We start from the raw sequence: 22,296 nt of genomic DNA, 5'->3' as shown, positions 1-22,296 counted from the left end.
TGATCCCAAGTTGAGAACTCCCCTTTAAGGAAAAAGCAGCCCACTCTGGGAACAGACCTGAGCTATCTCAGCACTGACGCCTTGGCCTCCACCTCATTCCATCCGCCTGCTCTTTGATTTTGACCAGGGTGTGGTCAGCAAGTCTATGGCTTTCTCCCACTGACCCTGGTCCATCCCCAATCCTAGTTCTGCCTGAGGTTCTTCTGCCTCAACCCTGTAAGTCAGGACTTATCAGGATTCCTGGGCTTGACCTCTAAAGTTTGTTCTTGCCCTTGTCTTAAACTCTCTGAACTCACACACCTGCCAGAACAAGCCTACCTACCTTACCATGGATAATGCTGCCAAATAAGCTAGATTGCTTAACCCCACTGTGCTTTTATTTCTTCAACTCTGAAATAGAAGTATCTTGCCTTTTCCCTACCATCCTGGTGTGTGCGGTTGACCGTTCCTTGCTCTATCTTCTCATTAGATTTTCAGGATCAGGTGTTTCCTGACCAGGAAAGAAAAGGAGACTCATCACATTCCCCAGTGGATTTGGATGAAAACTGGTAATAAAATCAAGTACAACACCAAGAGGGGACATTGGAGAGCCACCAAACTGGATCTATAAGGAATCACACATGAGGTGGCATGCATATTTATGCTGCATTGTCACTTGCTTATATCATATCACTCTGTAAACATCACTGCTCCTGAACAACAGAGAAGTTTTGTTGAGAAGATTATTTTTCTCTGTTAGTATGCTGCTGTACCAGTAGGTTGGTTCAGTAATAAATGTGTGAGACCTTTTGTTTGAGGGGGAAAAAAAGTAGTGTCTCCCTAATTAAAGTGACAATACAGTCCCTAGAACAAAGTCCTGGAAGATAGTAGATCTCAGTAAATATTCACAGTTATCATCTTTATTATACATATTTAAGCTTTGTGCTTGAATCTAAACATTGGTGTTCTTTATATGCTTTAGCTGGGCTTGTGAAAGACAGGAAGGGCAAATAAAAATCGGTTGCCCCTGCAAAGATTCTTCCCACCACAGAGACCCTACTTTTGCTAGACACCTGGCAGGCAGCCTTCCCTGGGACCTAAGGAGCAGGATTTCTGCCAGCTTTGCCTGGTGACAGGACAGCAGAGATGTCATCAGAGCCCTATGCAGCAGCAGGCACATTCAGAATATTCATTTATTGCTGTGAAGCTCTTGGGAGCCTTTAAAGCAGGAAAAAGCTGTGCATGTAAAGATAGGAAACTTCTGTGGGGAAATTTACCCATTTATTGTTTCTCATTTTGCTCTCAGCTATCTTGGTATTTTAATTGTGTTGTCCTTATTAACGTAAAGTCATTAGAAGTCAAGAAGACATTATTAGGCCAAGTTTATTTTTATTTAGTAAGTCTCTATAAGCTGTAAGCCTCTATGCTTGATTCTTTGAGGGCTGCAGGAGATTCTGTCCCTGCTAATTTACAGACAAGGACACTGGACTTTAAGAATGTGTTAGAAATCCCCAGCACAACCCCTAGTGGCCATTTGTTAGGACTTTGAGGATTCAGCATATAGCTATATTCATAGCTGAGATTTATTACAGTGACATAGTAAGGATACAGAGCTGGATCATAAGGAAGATGAACACAGGCAGAGCTTGAAAGAATCCATGTGCAGGCTTACTTATGCTTTCTCCCTCACATGAGGGGATCATCCAGAACACACTCTTTCAGCAGTGAAAATACAGCAATATCTGTGCAATGTTTCTGCCCCCCAGGAAGCCATTTAGAGACTCAGCATGCAATGTTTATAGGGCGCTGTCACATAGGCACCCTTTACTTACTATATACAGAATTCCCAGAAGGGAGCAAATGTTCAGCGTAAGATACAGTGCCCCTCACAAGCAGTCTAGGCACAGTGAGCCACCCTTAACTGTTGGAAACTCTTTAAGAACCAAATTCCCAGATGGCAGCCAAAGGCTGATCTTCTAAGCATACCTTTCTAAGACAGCAGTCTCAGTCCTGCTGTGTTAACTCTTTTCTGCACAGTGAAGTTGTCACATATGTACACACCAGCTCTAACGCTAACCAGAGGCACTGCCATAAATGGTTAGATGTTAGTGGAGGAATAGATCCTTTCTGACTGATAGGGCCACAGAAGCCTTCATGAGCTGGGCCTCAAAGGATAGGCAGGCCTTGAGCAGAAGAGAGAAGTGGGGAGGTAGGATGCAGTGAAAAAAGAATACTTTTTAAGAAAGGCAAGCAGATCCATCTGGCCTGGAACAAGGTATGTTGATGGAAGTAGAAGAATTTAGAGAGACAGGAAGAGGACAGATGCTAGAGGGTCTGGACTGCCAGGTGGAAGCTTATGAGCATCTACAGAGCTGAAGCAGCACTGAAGTTTCTTTTTTAAGAAAGGAAGTCATCTAGTTCAAGCTGTATTTGCAGAAGATGTATATATGGGAGATAATTCAGGCTGACCTAGAGGTTGGAGTGCCTAGAGATGGAAGGCTACTGAAGATAACCTGGACACGTTCTCAGAGGACCTTGACTTCAGAATCTGCTCATTCATTTTTGGCCCATCTCACTCTATAGCAGATACATTACAGTACTTGGGAAAGGTAAACCCTGACTGTGTTTGTGCTGTAAGAGTGCCCTACAGTACTTTGGCTGGCAGGACAGAGATAGCTAAGTCTCTTAACATGTCTGGTGAATTTGTGCTACAATATCGTAAATGCAGAGAAGAGATTATGTTTACTGAAAAATACTACATAGCCTACACTGATCAAAGTACTCAGAAAATGCCAGATCCCTTGTCCCAGTCGTAAGCACAGATAGAGCAAATCTCTGACTTTAGTACACCTTCTTTCATGAAACTGCAAGTACTCTGGCTTTCAAGACTGTCTCACTCCCAGCAAAAAGTTCAGAAAGGGCCAAAGGGCAGATCACATGGGACCTGATCACTGATATTTCTTTTGTTTTTTTAATTATTTTTTAAATTTCTTTTCAGTGTTCCAGAATTCATTGTTTATGCACCACACCCAGTGCTCCATGCAATACATGCCCTCCATAATACCCTCCACCAGGCTCACCCAGCCTTCCATCCCCCTCCCCTCTGAAACCCTCAGATTGTTTCTCAGAGTCCATAGTCTCTCATGGTTTGTCTCCCCCTCCAATTTCCCCCAACTCCCTTCTCCTCTCTCTTTTTTTAAAATTTATTTATTTTTCTCACCATAGCACAATACCCTACCCAAAGTCCATCACCAGCCACCCCATCCCTCCCACCCTCAGTTTGTTTCCTGAGATTAAGAGTCTCTTATGGTTTGTTGATGGCTCTAGTGTTTCTAGCATTGTAATTTTGTAACTTGGAATAGTGCTGCTATGCAGTAGTACAGGATCTTTTGTTCCAGCGACCCCTCACAGACCATGCTGAACTTTATAGGATGATAGAAATGCTCTGTGTATGGCAGAACATTATGGTGTACCTGGTAGCCACTAGTTTCATGTAGCTATTTAACTCTTGAAATGTGGCTAGTTTGAGAAGTGATTTTCCAATTTCACTTAATTTTAATTAAGCTTAAATATGAATAAACTACATGCGGCTAGTGGCTACCATTTTCTATAGCACAAGATAGAACCTGATGGACTGAGTGATCTGTTGAACTGGTTGTGCAAGATCATTGGCAGAAAGGATAGATTGAGTCTGTGTGTGTGTGCACAGAGTACTGAGAGGAGGGAAACACATGAAACAAAATAGGAATATTAAGAACAATAGAGTCCTTTGTAGTCTCGGATGTATACATTTGTGTACACACAAATGTATATTTGTGGATATGTAATATTTAGAGACATGTAGCTACCTTCAAGTTGGTTTAGTTCTTTTTGATCAATGTTCTTATTTTCACTATTTAAGTATATATTTAAAAAGACAGTTGGAATGAGTATAGGCTTTGGAGAATCTAGACCTAAGTTAAAATCTTGTCTTTATACTTTATTAGCTATATTACTCTAATATTGGGATTTTTTAAGATTTTATTTATTTTTGTGATAGAGAGAGAAAGATTGAGTGAGCACAGGCAAGGGGAGCAGCAGGGGGAGAGGGAGAATCAGGCTCTCTGTTGAGCAGGAAGCCCAATGCTGGGCTCCATCCCAGGACCCTGGGATCATGACTTGAACAAAAGGCAGATGCTCAACCAACTGAGCTACACTTGTGCCCCTATAATATTGTTTTAAAAATAGTATCACTAGGCGCCCCTGCATGGTTCAGTTCAGCATCTGACTCTTGGTTTTGGCTCAGGTCATGATCTCAGGGTCATGAGATCAAACTCTGTTTCTAGCTCCACATTCAGCAAGGATTCTGCTAGATATTTACTCTCTCCCTCTCCCTCTCCCCCTCCCCCTGCCCACTCTCACTCAAATAAATAAATATTTAAAAAATTAATATCACTAACTGTCCCATATTAAGGGAGAATAAAAAAGATTTTGACATAGTTACATTGTTCCTATAATTTAAACTTCTTGAAAAAAATTAGAGTTTTTAAATACTTTTAAAGTTTTAGTACTTAGGAAATCTTCATTTCCTGGTATTCCTTGAGATTATTCCTGGGCTTTTCAGTCTTTTTTTTTTTTTTTTTAAGATTTTATTTATTTAATTGTCAGAGAGAGAGCACAAGCAGGCAGGGTGGTAGGCAGAAACAGAGAAGCAGGTCCCCCACTGAGCAAGGAGCCCAATGAAGAACTCAATCCTAGGACCTTGGGATCATGACCCGAACCAAAGGCAGTGACTTAACTGACTGAGCCACTGAAAAGGTGTCCCTTCTCAGTCTTATTCTTTAAAAGATTAGAAAACGTCTAATAGAATGTCTGACAGATTTATTTATTATTATTATTATTCAGTTAGCCAACATATAGTACATCATTAGTTTTTGATGTAGTGTTCAATGATCCATTATTGGCATGTAACACATGCTCATCACAGATTTAAATATTCATTTGGCTTTCAAGTTGGCTCAGTCTTCTAGCTTCCACTCAGAAAATGATCAAGATTTTTCTGTTTCTCCTGTGTATATTTATTTTGGTTTCTATAGGCTCTACTATTCCCATCAGGGTTCCCTCTTAAGAGACATATAATATATTAAACAACAAAACTTTGCCTCATTGAAGCACAGAAACAGCAGCAGAAATAGTGACAAGAACAAGTTAATAAGTATAAATAATGTGTATTCTGGTATCCTTAGGGAACTTACGGAGTTATAATAGGCCAAATCTGTAGGCGTGTGTGTGAAAGCAGACCATGAAAAACCTCAGGCAAATGCTATGATTTTTCTTCCATCTGTGAATATATATTCTTCTTACCCTATATCATGCCAAACAGAGAATATGTGTAGTGAGTAAAAGAATGAAGTTTAAAAGACAAAAATGTTCACATTCTAAACAAAGAGCTAGAAAGCACAGAACAAAAGATTATCAGTATAAATGTAGGTCATGATAGAGGAAGGGAGCAGGGTCAGGAAGATACTCTTTTCAATGAAAATTTGGAGTATTCCTGCCAAATTGCCACATATCACATGAAGTGCCATATGAGAAAAAGGTGATAAGCTCTATAAAATATAGTACACATGTTGATAACTGCTCTCATCCTGTTCAAAACCTTGGTGTGTGTTTGTTCCATTTCCATTAGGTTGTGTAGAAATTCAGAAGCATAATTGTGAAGACTGAAAAGTTTTATGCACTGAATTCCTGGAGTGAGTGATGTTTGCTCAAAGTTTGTTTTGCTTACAGTTTGATCCTACCAGTGAAAGAATTAATTTTTGAGGTTATCTTTTTCTAGTTAGTAGACTATCCATTAGGAAATACCATGATTGCACTATGTCAGGTGTGATCTTTCATAAAAGTTAGTCATTTTTCTGTATTACTGCCAAGATACTGTTTTTCTATGAAGTCTTAGGGAGTATCCACACTTTAGCATTTGTTTAAGTCTTTCCAGTTTGCATAATAAATAAATTGGGAAACATTATAATAAATAAATAGGAAAAAATTACGTCATGTTATCAGTGATTTGCTCTTAAATGCTTTATTTTTCTATGATAATGTAGTCAGATAAATTACTAAGTAGCATTCTTTCTATTCACTTAATGAAAGTGTTCTTAGCTAAATTGTTTTTTTTTCAGCATTCATTTATTAATATGTTTATCATTTCTTTCATAACTACTAGGTCTGTATTACTCTTGGGAAGTTACAAAGGACCTATCTATGAAGGGGGCATTTGTCTACACCAGACAAAAGAACTTCTCTTGAATACAGAGAAGCAACCACTGCTCAAACATTGCTTATTTGGCAGCAAGGGCTAGCATGGTTACTTTCTTATCATACGTCAGACTGCTTGACCTACAGCTGAGAAATATAAAAGTATGCTACTTCTTTAGACCCCACAGATGAATTAGCAAAACACATAGAAGGCAGGGTCATTCCCTCCATGCCCAACTTCCCCACATGGATGTGCACTTTTCTTAGAAGCACTTTGACTTGAATTTTGGAGACAGCAAAGACGACCTGTTGTGCTGTCCTGTCAACAGAACCTCACCCTCATTGCACCCCCATTTATTCATCTACATGCTTTCTATTGTTAGAATTGGGAGTCTGATCCTGGGGTGAGAGCATAAATCATTAGAGTTAAAACAACTGTAACTTCCCACATAATTGATCATAAAGTTACCATTTAGTTCAATTTCATGAGAATTGCATGATTTCCAAAGACCCTCTAGGGGCTGTATAATTAGAAAAATGCTTTTATAAACATTCAAGGATATGTGATAACAGGTTTATTCCTGTGTCTCTTTTACTTTAAAGAAAATGAAAAGAATATGTTTTCTTGGATTGTTTATCATTCAAGTCTCTGCTTGTTCCAAATCAGGCAAACCATTGTTCCCATCACTTCTCAGTGTGACGGAGTGGGAGTGCCGTTAACTTCAGACTAGGGGGCCACTAGCAGAACTGGGATGAGGGCTGGGCATAAATTTTCTAATCATAGGGGTCAAATGTCCCATATAGGTAATGGGGATTATGGCTGGATTTCCTTCAGGCAGCACATCTGAGAGCCTATGTGACACAGACACGGTGCATCTCTAGGGCAAGATGTAGTTTGGATATTACCCGTGGAAGCCCCCTCCTCTCCCACACCACTCTTTTTCCAGTGCTCAATTCATAAGATGAAATATAGATAAAGTAAGGGCTTTGAAGTCAAACAGATTCAGATTAGAATTTCATTTTTACTGTTCTCTCTCTACCCTCTGATCTCAAGCCAAGAACTTTGCCCCTCTGACTCTGTTTCTTTGGAGATGAAATATCTGTTATGAGTATTAAATATAATTAGTCAAGAAAAGAAATACTTTAAACAATGCCCAGTACATAAAAGATATTCATTAAGTGGCTGCTGTTGCTACTGTGATAGCAAATTGATGAGTACCCGGAGCTCCACCTCCCACCCATGTCTTTTCCCTGAACTTCAGACTTAGGCTTTGATCTGCCTGTTTTTTTCACCTACATATCCCACAGAGACTTCAAATTCAGCATTCGCATCTGAACTTTCTGGTTGACTGCCACATCCAATCAATTGCTATATGTGGCCAGCTTACATCTCACATCCATTTTCCTCTCTTCTGTTTCCAAACTGAATCATAGCTTGCTGGGGCTACTCCCATTGTCTTTGGAGTATTTTCTATGTTATCAACTTGCTTTCAACACCGCAGCCCAAGTGATCATTCAAAAGACTTAGGAAGTCAACAGTGCTTCTCCTAGTTGAACTTTCCAAGCTTCTCTAAGGCCCATAATGGGGTTTTCCAAACTTGCTTAAAAAGGCAGATTCTTACACTCTCCCCAGAAGTCCTCTGAGTCTATTCCTCTAGAGATTCTGATCCAGAAGACCTGGGATGGGGTCTAGGAATCTGTATTTTCATAGGCTGGCAGTTATTCCTGATAATAGCCAAGTTTGGAGAACCCTCACAGCTAAGTCCACTCTGGATTTGTCCACTCTGTGTTGCATAGTACCTCTGACCACTCCCTGGCTCTCCAGTGCCCTCCTAACTCTTGCCCGGAGCCTTCCCACCATCAAAATACCTCAGCCCTCTGAGAGTCTGCACTTGGAGCACTCTCCTAGAATCCTCTTCTCTTCATCTCTAACTACCTCTCACCAAATGCTGTAAGCCTCGCAATACTGCAAGAGTCCTTTGTAGTATCCCATTTGGGCAGCCTATCCTCATCCCAGTAGAACCTGTTAGTAGCCCCTTTCTGTATAATTATAGCATTTTCACATTATGTTGCAATTTGGGGTTTATTTGTGCCTCTCTCCCAGTAGACTCAAAACCTTGAGGATAGGGAGGGACCATTTCATTTCTCTTTTCCCAAAATCTACCTCAGTTTCTGGAATATGGTGAAGGTTCATGAACGCTTGTTGAAATGAATGAAAAGGAGGAAAGAAGGCTAGAAAAAATCCTTGAACTGTAATAATAGTTATAAATGTGTTCTTTGGAGCCCTGAAGTGTCTCAGGGACAGGTCGTGGTTAGGAGAGAAGCCTAAGTAGGGAGGATTTTTTCCCCCCTGCCCCTCCAGTTCCCCTACTCAACCTAAGTAGCTCTTTATTGATTTTTCATATATTGAACAGTGTAAGGTTTTGTTGAAAAGCAGATACTAAAAATAAATTTGAAAACCACAGTACTGATTTGCCTTTATGAAACCCCTTTATGTATTTCTGCTCTTGTGCTTCAGAATGAAAGTGGGAAAACTTGAAGAACTTGAGAAATAAAGCCAAGTGAGCTAAATTGGAAAATGAATCTGTGAGGAAATACTAGAGATTTTTTAATCTATCGCACTGTGCTATGTACTATGGCCTTGGGGCTCCTTGTCTGTTTTTCAGCACCTGGGAGGTTATCACAGAAGAGATAGTAGTTGCTAAGTAGTTGCCGTCCATCTCCACAGAGGAACAAATGAGAAACACGAAGATTAAAATGGAAGAGTTGAGAGAATTCCTCTGAACTTATTTGAGGAGGATGCTTGTATTTCCAAAACAGAGTCTTCAGGAAATATTCTCCCTAAGTATCAGAGACTGTCTCTGTCTCAGTATAGGCTGGGATCTTATTGATGGTCACTGAACATTTGCTCTAGGGATGCATGAATTACTATCCATGGAAATGTGTATGAGTGTGTGAATTAGAACCTTCATAAAATCAAGTGATCTTAAAATTGGGACATTTAGACTTGCCACAGATTCAAATTATGGAATTCATTTGTAGCAACTTGCTCAATAATAATGAAATTCTGAAATTAATGTAACTTCATATACTGTTCATGCATAGCTCATCATAAAAACCACTAAATATAGAGCAGTTCTCTTATAATGTTGCTTATGAAAAGTAAGAACTTAACATTATCTCTTTCTTTCTTTTGAAAGAATTGGAGTTTTATCACCCATATTATTTAAGAGATAAGCTTCCCTGTTGCTCTCTTATAGAGAATGTTCATAAAATCTCATGAATAAATTTTAAATTTTACTCTTTTGACCACAGTTCCTTTCATACCATTGGGAAATATGAATGGTTGCTGTAGCTCTCATTGGCCAATTTCTCAAACTCTGTACAGACTCCATTGCCTTACAGAAAAGCTCCCTGCAGGGTCAAATGTCATCTGTCCCATTGGTATCAAAACACATCATAACATTTTAAACCTCTGAGAAGTCCTAGTGGGTAAAAACCTGTTTAACTGTGTTTACTACAGTGTTTCCCACTTTTTTCGACCACTTCAGGAAACATTGGCTATCCAATGTTTGCTTTCAAATAGTTTGAATGTTAGAAGAAAACATAATTTGCTTGTCATACCCATTGGAGAAGCTAGCACGACAGAAAATAACTAGATACGTACCCAAAACCATATAAAATGAAGGGGGGAAAAAAACAATTATTTTCGGTTTCACAAATTGTGAAGGTCAGATGAAAACAGAAACATGAAAGGCTCTAGGACATGTGAAGGTCATGTGGACACTGTGAGAACTCAGGGGCCTCCTCTCACTGTTGAGGGAAAAGAGACGTTCTTGGGTTCTGATAGGGCCAGCAACCCTATCCACTCTGGATTTTGTTTTATCTTTGGACCTTTTATCTTTGGACCTATCCACTCTGGAATTTGTTTTATCTTTGGACCTTTTATCTTTGGACCAGATCTTGATTTAGCTCCTCCAAACCATACACCTTTCTGTGGGTCTAGCAGCTCCAGCAGCAGCCTGCGTGGTAGATGTCTGTCCTTGAGAGATTGGTAATATGACAATGAGAACAGTTGCAGGTGTTCCGAGGTTGGGAGACCAAGGTGGTAGATATTGGAGAGGGCAGGGATTGCGTGGAGCACTGGGTGTGGTGCAAAAACAATGAATACTGTTACACTGAAAAGAAAAAATTTTAAAAAAAGAATGCAGAAGTAGTGATAAATTCTCTGAAAAAGACATAAACTTCCTTTAAAAACTGTTTTTCTATTCCTACATCAAGTTAAGAGTTAACTGGGTGCTGAGTGAAATAAGTCAAGCAGAGAGAGTCAATTATCATATGGTTTCACTTATTTGTAGAGCATAACAAATAACATAGAGGACATGGGGAGATGAAGAGGAGAAGGGAGTTGAGGGAAATTGGAAGGGGAGGTGAACCATGAGAGACTATGGACTCTGAAAAACAATCTGAGGGTTTTGAAGGGACTGGGGGTGGGAGGTTGGGGAAGCCAGGTGGTGGGTATTACGAAGGGCACGTATTGCACAGAGCACTGGGTGTGGTGCATAAACAATGAATTCTGTTATACTGAAAATAAATAAATAAATAAATAAATGAATGAATAAATAAATAGATAGATAGATAGATAAATAAATAAAGAGTTAACTGGGTGGTTGAATGCAAATATACATGTTAGTTAGGATAGATAACTACAGTAACAGACAGAGAAATGTTACTTTGATGCTCTTGTTTCCTGTTTCTCTGATACACCCAACTTCTAAAACTACTAACTTATTTGTATCCACACGGGTTGTTTCCTCCTTTGTTCTTTCCTTGATTTCTCTCAGTTTTCCCAAGGAGGTGGGAACTTCTTTTTCCTTTGCCAATTATTTTCTCTCTTTCCTCCCTTCAGTATCTTATCACCTACAAGCATTGTCCTATTAGAAATAAATGTTCTTTAGTGTGCCCTGTCCTTTTTTGAAGTCAGGTTGTTGAACTGTAATTTACATGTAGTAAAATTCACTCTTTTTAAAACATAGTTTGGTGAGTTTTGACAAATTTATTGTTGTGGAATCACCACCACATTCAAGAAGTAGAAGCTTTCATCAGCCCAGCAAGTTCCTTCATGCACCTTTACAGTCAGTCCCTGCCCTCCTCCCTCGCCCTGACAACTCCTGATCTGGTTTCCTTCCTTACAGTTTTGCCTAGTCTAGATTATAATGTAAATGGAGGCATACAATATACGGTCTTTTGTGATTGATTGGCTTCTTTCACTTAGTATGTGTTTTTGAGATTCATCCAAGTTATTATATATCTCAGTAGTTCTTTTTATTGTGAAGTAATATTCCATTGTATGGATATTCCATTGTATGGATATTCCATTCATCTCATGATGAATATTTGTATTCTTTACAGTTTCTGGCTATTATGAATAAAACTGCAGTAAATATTCACATACGGGTCTCAGTGTGGACATAACTTTTCATTTCTCCTAGGAGCAGAATGATTAGATCATATAATAAGTATATGTTTAACTTTATAAAGAAACTGTCAGACTCTTTTCTAAACTGACTATACCATTTTGCACTTCCCTCAGCAGTTTACAAGAGGTCTAGTTCCTCTACATTCTCACCAACCCTTGGTATATTTAGTCTTTAATTTAGCCATTCGTATAGGAGTGTAGTGGTATCTCACTGTGATTTTAGTTTGTATTTCTCTAATGATTAATGATGTTTTCTTGAGCTTATTTGCCATCCCTGTATGTTCTTTGGTGAAAGATCTTTTCAGATCTTTTGTCCATTTTTAAGTTGAGCTGTTACTTATAAAGAACTCTCAGAACTCAATATGTTCTTAATACAGTCCTTTTTTAGATGAGTATTTGTAAATATTTTCTCAGTCCATAGCTTGTCTTTTCACTTTAATAATGTCTCCCAAAGAAAAGATGGTTTTAATTTTTATAAAGTTCAGTTTACCATTTGATTGTGATTCATGATATTCACTTAGTAATCTGAAATCACAAAGATTTTTCTCTTTTATGCTAAAGGTGGAAAAACAAATGTAAATAAAATATACAAAGACACTTGTCTTCATTTTTCTCCTGTGTTTTCTTCTTACAGTTTTATAGCTTTAGCTCTTACATTTAGGCAACTTAACCTTTTGTAGGCAAGGATTAAAGTTTAGTTTTTTCATTACTAAATTTTGGTGCCTTTATTGACAATTAAGTATAAACATAAGGGTTATCCCACATGTTAATAAAGATCTCCCTCAGGTGCCTGGGTATCTCAGTTGGTTAACTGTCTGCCTTCATTCAGCTCGGGTCATGATCCCAGGGTCCTGGGATCAAGTCCTGCATCAGATTCCCTGGCTCAGAAGGGAGCCCCTCTGCCCCTCCCCCTTGCCTGTGCTTGCTCTCTCTCTCTCTCTCTCTCTTTCTCTCTCTCAAATAAATAAAATCTTTTAAAAACTTAAGACCTCCCTTAACCCAATATGCCCATTCAACTATAAGTTCACTTCTACATTTCCACAGCCCTTTATTAAAAAGTAGTCTAGACTATTTCTGCCTCCTCACTTCTTCCTCCTCACACTGGGCTCTTTCTCTGCCATTCCACTAAAACTGTTATTGCAGGAATCACAGTGGTCTGTGTTCCGAGACAGTCCTGTGTTTGTCTCCTGTGATTCTCACTGACCTTAGAACTCACCAACCCCTCCTCCTCTCCCCACCCTGCTTTCAGACATTTTCTTCCCTTGACTAACACAGCATCCCACCTCCTTATTTGTCCTGCCTTTCTATTTGTCCCCATGTGTCTACTTGGCTAGTTCTACCTTTTATTTTTCCCCTAAATATCAACATCAAATGTTTGATTCTGACCAAAGCCCTTTTTTCCTGCTCCTTCTGTGCGCATTCTCTCCTTATTGCCATCCAAACCCCTGGCAGAAAAAAATCTTTTTTAGCTTCATTTCTGCATATTTAATTGTCTACCAGGATCACAAGCTCTATGAAGAAAAGTACCTTGTGTGTATCTTGTTCACATTTGTATTCCCACGTTTAGCACACAGAACTTAATAACTATTGGTTGACTAAATGAACAGATGAACACATGAACAAAGTAAGCAACCTAGACAGTTGATATTCTATCTTATAATTCTAGGACAATATTTTAATATTGACCTCTTTACTGAAACCACATATATGTGGCGAGTACATGACTATGAGCACAGGACAAGTAAATTACTTTTAGAATTTTAATTTGATTAGAAATGTGGTCTTTTCCATGGCTCAGTTTCTCTGTTGCAGTTGATGGGGAGCCTTGGGATGAAGAGGTAGAAAAATTTGAGCCTGGGCAGGAGCAGGCAGGAGTAAGAGAATGAAGAGACACTGCTCCGGATGTCACAAACACTGTATCTCTGGTTTTTTAACCCAGTAATTTACTTTTAGAGTTAACCTGTCTTGTTTGTGAAATAGAATGTTTTAATGGCCCTATGAAATTCTGATTGCAGCTCTAGTTATAACACATTATTTCTCTTTGACTTTTTGCTCAAAATTTTCTAAGTCCCTGTAACATTTTTTTTTTCTTAGTCCTGAAATGATTCTTAAGAGTTCTATAGGAAGATGTAAACTGGGTAATATAGATAGTTTTGGCTCGAGTATGGTGGATATTTTTATGATCTGAGTGTTCACATCAGAGAATATATATGCTTGTTATGGGCCTATGTTATGAGTGGAGCTGTGCGCGTATTTGGAAAATAATAGAAGATACAGTCTTCATTGCTCCTCTCAGGGAGCACACACCTTTAGGGAAAGGAGAGCTGCTGCCAGCAGAGAAACAGCAACAGCTGTTAGGCAGTTGGTAGTGTCCATTGCATGCTGCTTGGCAAGAAAAATAGTGTCCCGGCATTAGACATGTACTTTTGGCCTTGCCTGTCACTAAGAGCTGTTCTGACAGTGTTTAGGGTTTCTCTATAAATGCCCTTTTTATTTGTTCTGGAGCATATGGTCCCTTACATTTTTCTGTCTCTCTCTCCTACATTTCAGTGAGCGGTTTCTGGTGAGACTGAACAAGAATGGTGGGCCAAGGAATCCAGAGAAGATAGAACGAATGTGTGCCCTTTTTACAGTATGTGCAAATTCTCTTTCCCTTCTCTCCTCTCCTGTTGACTCTACCCAGGGGCCTGCTATGTGGATATTGTCACCCTGGAAACAAGTATTTATTCTTACCTCCCTTTATTCTTACACACTGGGGAGATTAGGGCTTGATTTATGTTTCTATCAGATTTTAATGAAATATTTAAAGAAAACTGAAATCAGCTATAGTTTTCAATCAAATTTTTATTAAAGAAATATAATCAAATACCTTTTACTAATGTAGATTTTAGAAGCTATTTAATATAACAGACAAAATCTGGAAGAAGTCTTTCTTACTATTCTTATTCAAGGCCACTTGGAATTTCTCTGATGTAGAAGTATAATGTCTCTAAAGGCATCCACCAAATTTACAGCTTTGCAGTTTTTTAGTGAGTGCATATAAAGAGAGACAAACTAAGTAGTTCTTCTCTCTTACATCCAAATAGAGGGTCTTTTCCTACTGTGATCTATACTTTCATTTTTTCTGAATAACGATGTAGTCATTCATGGTCTCCAGAACCACAAACTCATCAGCTCAGAGAAGACATAGTAATCTGCTTCTGGCAAGTGCTCAGCCTAATAATACCACATTGCCTTGTGTATTCCTCAAGTTGATTTTGAGTTACTAAATGTTTTTTATTTAAAGAAAACCAGTGTGCAGCTTTGTTTATTTGCTGAAGGAGAAAACAAGACTGTGTTATAATTTTAAACCAGTTTTGACTCTTGTGGAGTCTTTGATCTGCTTCGGTATTAGTGAGATACATTAAGACCCATTAACGCCAGGAGGTGTGATAGTTTCACAGTGCCTCTGCCCTGGTGTGGGGTGTGTGATTGATGGGTTACAGTCAGGTGTCTCAGAGCTTACAATGTACCTCTTAAACACAAATAGGATTTCTCTAGGCATTGTATATGTAGCTTTCTCTGAAAGATAGAATTGGATTTGTTTACCTGTTTTACTGATACCACATATATGTGGCGAGTACATGACTTTTTTGTTCATTTACTACAACTTTATCTTTCAAAGCTTCAAACAGCATTACTGCAGAATCAGAAGCCATGTTCTCAGGGACAGTTTCTGTTGAAAACTCTCCAGATGTACAGAAACATTTGTAAGTCTGGTTAAGCTAAAGTGATTTTTTTAGCCCATCTTGGAGCTCAGCATTCAAACTCTAGGAGACAATGCAGGAAGACCAAGCAGGTAAAGCAGACCCATGAAGACAGTTAAGTTTGAGATTATTTTGTCTGGGGAAAGCAGCGCTATTCCTTCAGTAGGAAAAGAACGAGGGAAAGAGTACAAGTTGGGATTTAGGTTAGGATATTGGGAAAGAGCTTCTGAAGTGAGAGTGTGTAAACACTGAAGTGGTCCTCTGTGGTCACCTTTCTGAAATAGAAATAGGAAGAAAAAAGACACCCATCTGCCTAGAATGCCTCACTGACCTTAGGAGGTTTTTCTAGACCCTGATTCTCTGATAAAGCACCAAAAGAAATCACTGCTTCCCTGTTCTCTGGCATTGTGAATAGAGCTGTATGTATGGCTGTCCTTGAATATGATGAGTGTGGTCCTTGTCTCTTGAAAAATGAACTTAATTATGATGATATTTGAATGTAATTACAGTAAATTGAAATTTTCATTTTGTAGCATTTTAATTATCTATATGGGCCCAGAGGCCTAAGCTGTAGCTGTGACTTTATAAATCAAAGATGCACATAACATTCATGTGCTCTTATTCTGCCACAATGGGAAGACAAGGCTGCTAAAAATACCACTTCTGTAGTTCCCTTTGCAGTACAGCTCTGGATTGCTTTTTAAGATCCTAAAGAATGATTTGAGAAATTTTTACAAAGCACATGAAATTTTTTCACAAGATTGTCTTATCCAGGATTTTCATGTTTTACTTTAAGCAATGAGAAATATTAATTTTGGTGGAACCTATTTTCTCATCTAAGACTTGAGTTCCTCCTGTGAACTAAAGAAGTTTTCCAGATTGACATAGGTGCTACAGAGTTTGAGAGTAATGCAAGAAAATGCAGCCACAGCTATGGTCAGTGCCAACTTGATAGCTTACCTTTTAGCATCAAGAAGAGGGAGGCCTACAAACTGAGCGGTTTTGCAAGATTACTCAAGCAGACTTCAGAGCCACATTATAGACCAGCACATTATTCATGACTCAACCTTGTTCTCTATAAAATCGGGGTTTTTTCTAACCTTGTCAGATTTCAGAGATTCCTGTCCATAAAGAATTTTATCCAGAAGGAGGTGTTTCATATTTATGTGAATGTCTAATACAGTGATTTCCTAAGTTTCATGATAAACAATGGCTATGTATATGAACGTGTGAGAACATGTCTGTGAATTTACTTTTTTAGTAGACATCCAGTGCTTCACACACAGTCCCTGGCAAATATGAAGGCCCCAGTAATGATTTGTTATAGAAGTAAATGAATATGTTTATTTTTTGTTATATTTGAGTGACCAACTCAGAAAATTAACTTGTGTTGTTTTCCCTGCATTCATTGGCATTATATTTTCTACATTTATTTATAGCTTCTGCTTCTTCTGTAGCATAAGCATGAATAAATTGGCCTTGTTTTGTTTTTGCAAATCCCATTATGTGTACAGAAAAAGGGCAGTTCAGGCACAGGAAAGTGAGTTGACTTCTCCATGTTTCAAATGGAACATCAGGAACTGAGTCCAAGATGCTGAGCCCTGAGTCACTCCCCTATAACTACCATGTAGTTGGGAACCAGCTTTTAATTATGTGGGATTGGAGAGTATGCCCCAGAGGGTAAATCTAAATTCAAACTCAGCTCACCAAATGAATGGTGGGAATTCCTCTTCACATTTTGGTTTTACAGGTCTTGTGAGTATTTTAACATGGATAGCCACACTTGGTACCTAGTCTTAAACAGTGAGTGTTTACTAACTTTGTGGTAACTGTGTTTAACCACATACTTATGTTTAATAAGATAGCTTTCACACTGAAATTATGTGGGACTCACGAATAATAATTTCACATAAAATATTTTTTGCACCAATTCTTCCCATTTTATATTATTGACTTAAAATAAATACCACAGAGAGTTCTAGGTACCAAATACAAAATGGTCAGAAAGGGCGCCTACTCTATCTACTTGGAAAATACCATAAATTATATTTCAGTTTTCTTCCTTTCATTCACTTAGAACCAAGAGAGAGGTCCTGTGCTCATGTGTACAACTGATCTGATTAGTGTTTGATCATCTTTGGTAACTGACTTGAATTCGTAGATGTAGAGATTAATCATCATACTGGTTATTTGGTAGTTTGGCTTAACACATTCCAAGCTATGTAGAAGGAACCATTTCATTTTGAAATGTGTCAAAAATTTCTATATTTTTCAGTAAGTAGACGTGTTTCAATCCCTAAAAAAAGCGCAAAGAAGTGGTAATGTGGATTTTTTAAATTTTTATTTGTTATTTAGTAACCATTTTAATGGGTGTCAAAATACAGAGATATTTGAAGGTATCATTTTAAATTCCATTTCTAAATTAAAGGAAGTGGTAAGATGGAGCCTGAACCACCTTTTTTCAGTTTCAAACGACAACTTTCATGTAAAAATATTTCTTTGTGATTCCAGAGATACACATTTATCTTAAATTATTTTGTATCCTATTTCATTATAAGCACACTTTGTTATTCCATCAAGAATTTGGTGAAATGTCATAACCATCTAGAATCTAAAAGTTTCAATTTCACCATTGCACATTACTTTTTAATGTCTCCTTTCCTTTCATATGTCTAGGGCCACTCTACAGGGCAGAGCTGGTCTATGGTAAGGCAAGCAAAGCACAACTTCCTGAGAGTGAGACCCCCTTAAACTTTGCACCTTGGGTGCCTTGCTTGCCTTACCCAAGTCCTAACCTTGCAACAAGGTATAAAAATAAAGCAAACATGGGGACTCTGGATTGCAAAGCTCATTTGAAACTATAACTGTCACTTGATTGTCCCTTTCCCTGGCTTTTTAAAAAGAGACAGCATCGGGACCAGTCAAGAGATGAAAGATGGGAAAGACAGGGAACTAAGTAAGGGACCTTTTCCTAGAACCAAAAGGGAAATCTTGAGAAACTGTCCATTAAGGACAGAGGTTATTCCATCAATATCATTAATTCACAACAGTGTGTCTCAGTGAGCAGCAAGCTGACCTGGTGAGAAGTCTGAAACAGAGTATATATTAACATTTTATTATTTTAAGTACAACGTGTTAAAGTGAAATACATACCCATAAATGAACGCTTTATTTCGAAAGGTGTTCTAAACATAAATAATTTAATGTATAAAATTATTTTAATAACTTTAGTTTTAAAAATTACTGATTGGATCAGATCGTTTACTTAAAGGAAGCCCTTAGAATTTTCCAGATAAGATTATTTTCAGCTTTATACTTCAGTACAAATGATGCATATCTAAATTTAGAAATGGAGATCAAATTTTTGAGGTTTCACTAAGGCCAAATTAGTCTCTTCTCAAGGGAACATATCTAGTGCATAATAATCATTGTGGAACACAGAATAAACATAAAATTAGTAAAGAGTAAAATTTTAAAATCTCAGTCATTAATAAGCTTATTGGTGTTTTCCAATTTTTGTTCTGCATTGAACATTTCTTTTGTTACAAAATGTTTTTTATAAAATGATGTTCAAATAAACATGGATAAGGCAATATTATGAAGATTTCTAATGTGAGAACTCTTGTAGATATCTGTTGGCTATTCTAAATAAAAGCTGGGAAGGTATTATCAATAAATTAACTTCCAGAGGCAGGTAAGATATTCACACTTTGGCCACAGGAATCTTACAAACCACTAAACCACTGTGTGCTTTAGTCCCCCTCCCCACCTATAACATATGCTAAAAGTAACAAAAACAGATGATTATGAGGTTTTGAAGTGAAATTTTAATTATTTTCAGTACATTCATTGTCTTAATTTACTTTTTTTTTTCTTTTCTTAGGATCTGAGCAGCAAAGATATGAAGAGAGATTTATATATAGTTGCCCATGTGATACGAATAGGTACTGTTGACCTTATCCGTTCACATGACTAAGACCAGCCCACCTTGGGATAAGTATCTACTACTATGTTTGAGCTTTCTCATCTTTATAGCTCTTACCCGTAATGTCAGGTCTCAGGACGGGAGTCCAGCTTGTATTGGAACTCTGCCTTAAGCTCAGCTGCTATGGTAGCTGAATTTGACATGAATGAAAGCATTTTTTTTTTTTCACTTGAAATCTTCTGCTCCCAATTTGTTTTTAGACCCAAACTCCAAACTCTTTATTTCAAGTGGTCTGCTCTTTTAACATTCTCTCCACCACAGTGCTTTGCCTTTGTACCAGCTTTTCCACTTCAGAGATCTTACAACAGGTTGCAGGTTGCCATCTTGAACATGTGGCGAATGGCCTTTGCTGTGTTTTGTATCCAAAGTATGTATCTGTGCAGTTTTCCACAAAATAAGAGTTACTACCCTTACTGCAGCTGATGTATGGTATTTCACTTTTACCCCACCCAAGATGATGAAAGTGATTTTTGCTGCTGCTCTGTGGTTGATTTACTCAGCCTCATTTCGAGCATAAGGCGTAATCTGGGGTCTAACCAAGTCTTCCTCCATCAGTTTGGATTCTGACATTATCATGTACCTTTTTTGTCAAAGAGTATTTTTTACTTCTTTGCCAACAAAACACCTCTTTACTGTACTTTGTTTTGCTGTACTTCGTAAGCATTTACTGACGTTCCAGTTTTGCTTCTTCAAGTCCTCTCGCGGCCACCATTAGGCACAGCTTTGGTAGGTGGGAGAAGCGAGCCCCCATTCTTTCTGAGACAACTTTCGCTCCAGCAGAGATTCAAGAGCAGCCGTGACAGCAAAATTTGGTTGGAAGAATAACTCGTGGTTCTTACCTTTGCATAAAAGTTTTTACCTGGCAACAAAAATACTAAACTTTGTATCCCCAATATGCCAAAGAGGTTTAAATCTAACACAGTGATTTTTCTAAGAAATTCATAAAACCACTGTTTTATTCTCATATGATTAATAAATGGACTAATGGCATTAAGGTAGATAATAAGGATGATTAATTGAATGTGGCCAAGGCCTGTCTGGCATTCCTCCACATAAATATTCTGCATCCCTGCATGGCTCTCTTTAGTCCTAAATTAGTCTTCCAGCTTAGAGTATTTCTAAGGTGCCTATATCTCTGGCATCCTTGGATGACAATCAGGTGGTACTGGAGAGGAGCCTGGAGTTCTTGGTCTGACTGGTATTTTCTGCTGTGCTTCAGGCCGGATGCTCCTGAATGACTCGAAGAAGGGCCCTGCTCACCTACACTACCGGCGACCATATGGTTGCGCTGTCCTGAGCATCCTGGATGTTCTGCAGTCGCTCACAGAATTAAAGGAAGAAAAGGATTTTGTTCTTAAGGTTTACACGTGAGTAATAGATATCAGAAATATTAATAATTTACAACATAAGACATTCCAGTACTACCCTTGAGAGCAGCAGTGCTCAAGCTTTGTGGGACACAGAACCACCAGAATATGTAGGATAGGGAGTTTATAAAAAATGCAAAGATTTTGATCTAAGGTCTATAGTTTTAATAAGTTGCCCAGGTGATTCTGAAGCAGCGAAATTCAGAAACCTCTATCCTAAACTAGAAGTCTGGTAGTATAGATGTCTGTACTATCTCTTCTATCTAGGACTAGCCAACATTATTAGTTACAGAAAAACTAATGATGTAATTTCTCCTGTGTTTGGGATATAAAAGAATCTTCTTTGTTCAATACTTCCCCCCCACCAACTATTGTAACTGAGCTAGGTACTGACGCAAATTGCTTCAAAGAATGATCACAAGTCAACTTGAAGAAAAGTAAATTTTTCTGAGGAGCTGTGGTTACACTCTCCACTATTGTGACCACAGATCCATAAGTCACACCCATCTAGCCATGGCATTGTTTTTCATGTTCATTAACCAGGGGTGCCTGGGTGGCTCAGTGGGTTAAAGCCCCAGTTTTCGGCTCAGGTCATGATCCCAGGGTCCTGGGATGGAGCCCCACATCAAGCTCTCTGCTCAGCAGGGAGCCTGCTTCTTCCTCTCTCTGCCTGCTTCTCTGCCTACTTGTGATCTCTGTCTGTCAAATAAATAAATAAAATCTTTTTAAAAAAATGTTCACTAACCACCGGATCTGCCTTATAGAAGCAGTGCATCTCCTTCTGATTCTTGTTATGCAATAGAAAAAAATAAATGAAGAAAAGGAACAGAATTCAGGCACATCATCTGTCTTTGCTAATATAGACTTAAGGATGAATAGTAGTGCTGAAAACATAATCTGTGGTGAGTTTAGTGAGATTTTAAAGTAAGTGTTTCTAACTATGAGAATTTTTTTTAAATATGTCCTCTTTTGGTTTTAACCCAATATTATTTTTTGAAATGAAATCTAATATTGTCCATCACCATGTTAATGTATCTTCACCGTAATATTGCATGAATATTTTTCTGTATTCTCTGTTCTGATTCAGGCAGGAAATGAACTCAATTCACAATTACACTTAATTTGGCCCTTTATATATCAACGACATTTTATTAATTTCAAAATAAAAGTCCAGACCCCCATATTACCTATTTTGCCTTAAGCACTGTTCTGTTCAGAGTTGTGTACATCTATGGGATAAGGATCTTCCTTTGGAATACTCACCTCCAAGGGAAATTTTGGTGGGTTTTCTCTTCCTTTCATGCACCAGTCACAGACTTTCTCCATATACCAAATCTCTTCTTTAATGGCTGATGGGAATGCTTTTTGATGTACCTTCCTCCCTTTGAAAAGAACTAAACAGGAATCCAAAATCATCATCATTATCCTCTTACTCCACTGTGTCTTTCCCAAGGGCAAGGGGTTTATAGGTAGCACTCGGGAATCACATCTCTTCGCATGCATCAG

The 22,296-nt window shown here is 38.3% G+C and overlaps 1 protein-coding gene across 7 annotated transcripts in view; it reads left to right on the top strand.

The window, feature by feature from the left end:
• DOCK3 (dedicator of cytokinesis 3) overlaps nucleotides 1–22,296 on the top strand; it is a 561,701-nt gene that overhangs the window by 420,891 nt on the left and 118,514 nt on the right. For all 7 annotated transcript variants that reach the window (XM_045079409.1, XM_045079404.1, XM_045079422.1 and 4 more), the window contains exons 10-12: nucleotides 14,243–14,324; nucleotides 19,322–19,382; nucleotides 20,643–20,790. In XM_045079409.1, coding sequence (XP_044935344.1) covers nucleotides 14,243–14,324; nucleotides 19,322–19,382; nucleotides 20,643–20,790 — 291 coding nt within the window. The remainder of the gene's footprint in view (nucleotides 1–14,242; nucleotides 14,325–19,321; nucleotides 19,383–20,642; nucleotides 20,791–22,296) is intronic.

The sequence above is a fragment of the Mustela putorius genome, unplaced genomic scaffold, assembly GCF_011764305.1.
Source record: "Mustela putorius furo isolate JIRA1106 unplaced genomic scaffold, ASM1176430v1.1 tig00000095_pilon_pilon_pilon, whole genome shotgun sequence".
Taxonomy (NCBI): Eukaryota; Metazoa; Chordata; class Mammalia; order Carnivora; family Mustelidae; genus Mustela; species Mustela putorius.
This window is presented reverse-complemented; position numbering and strand designations above follow the sequence as displayed.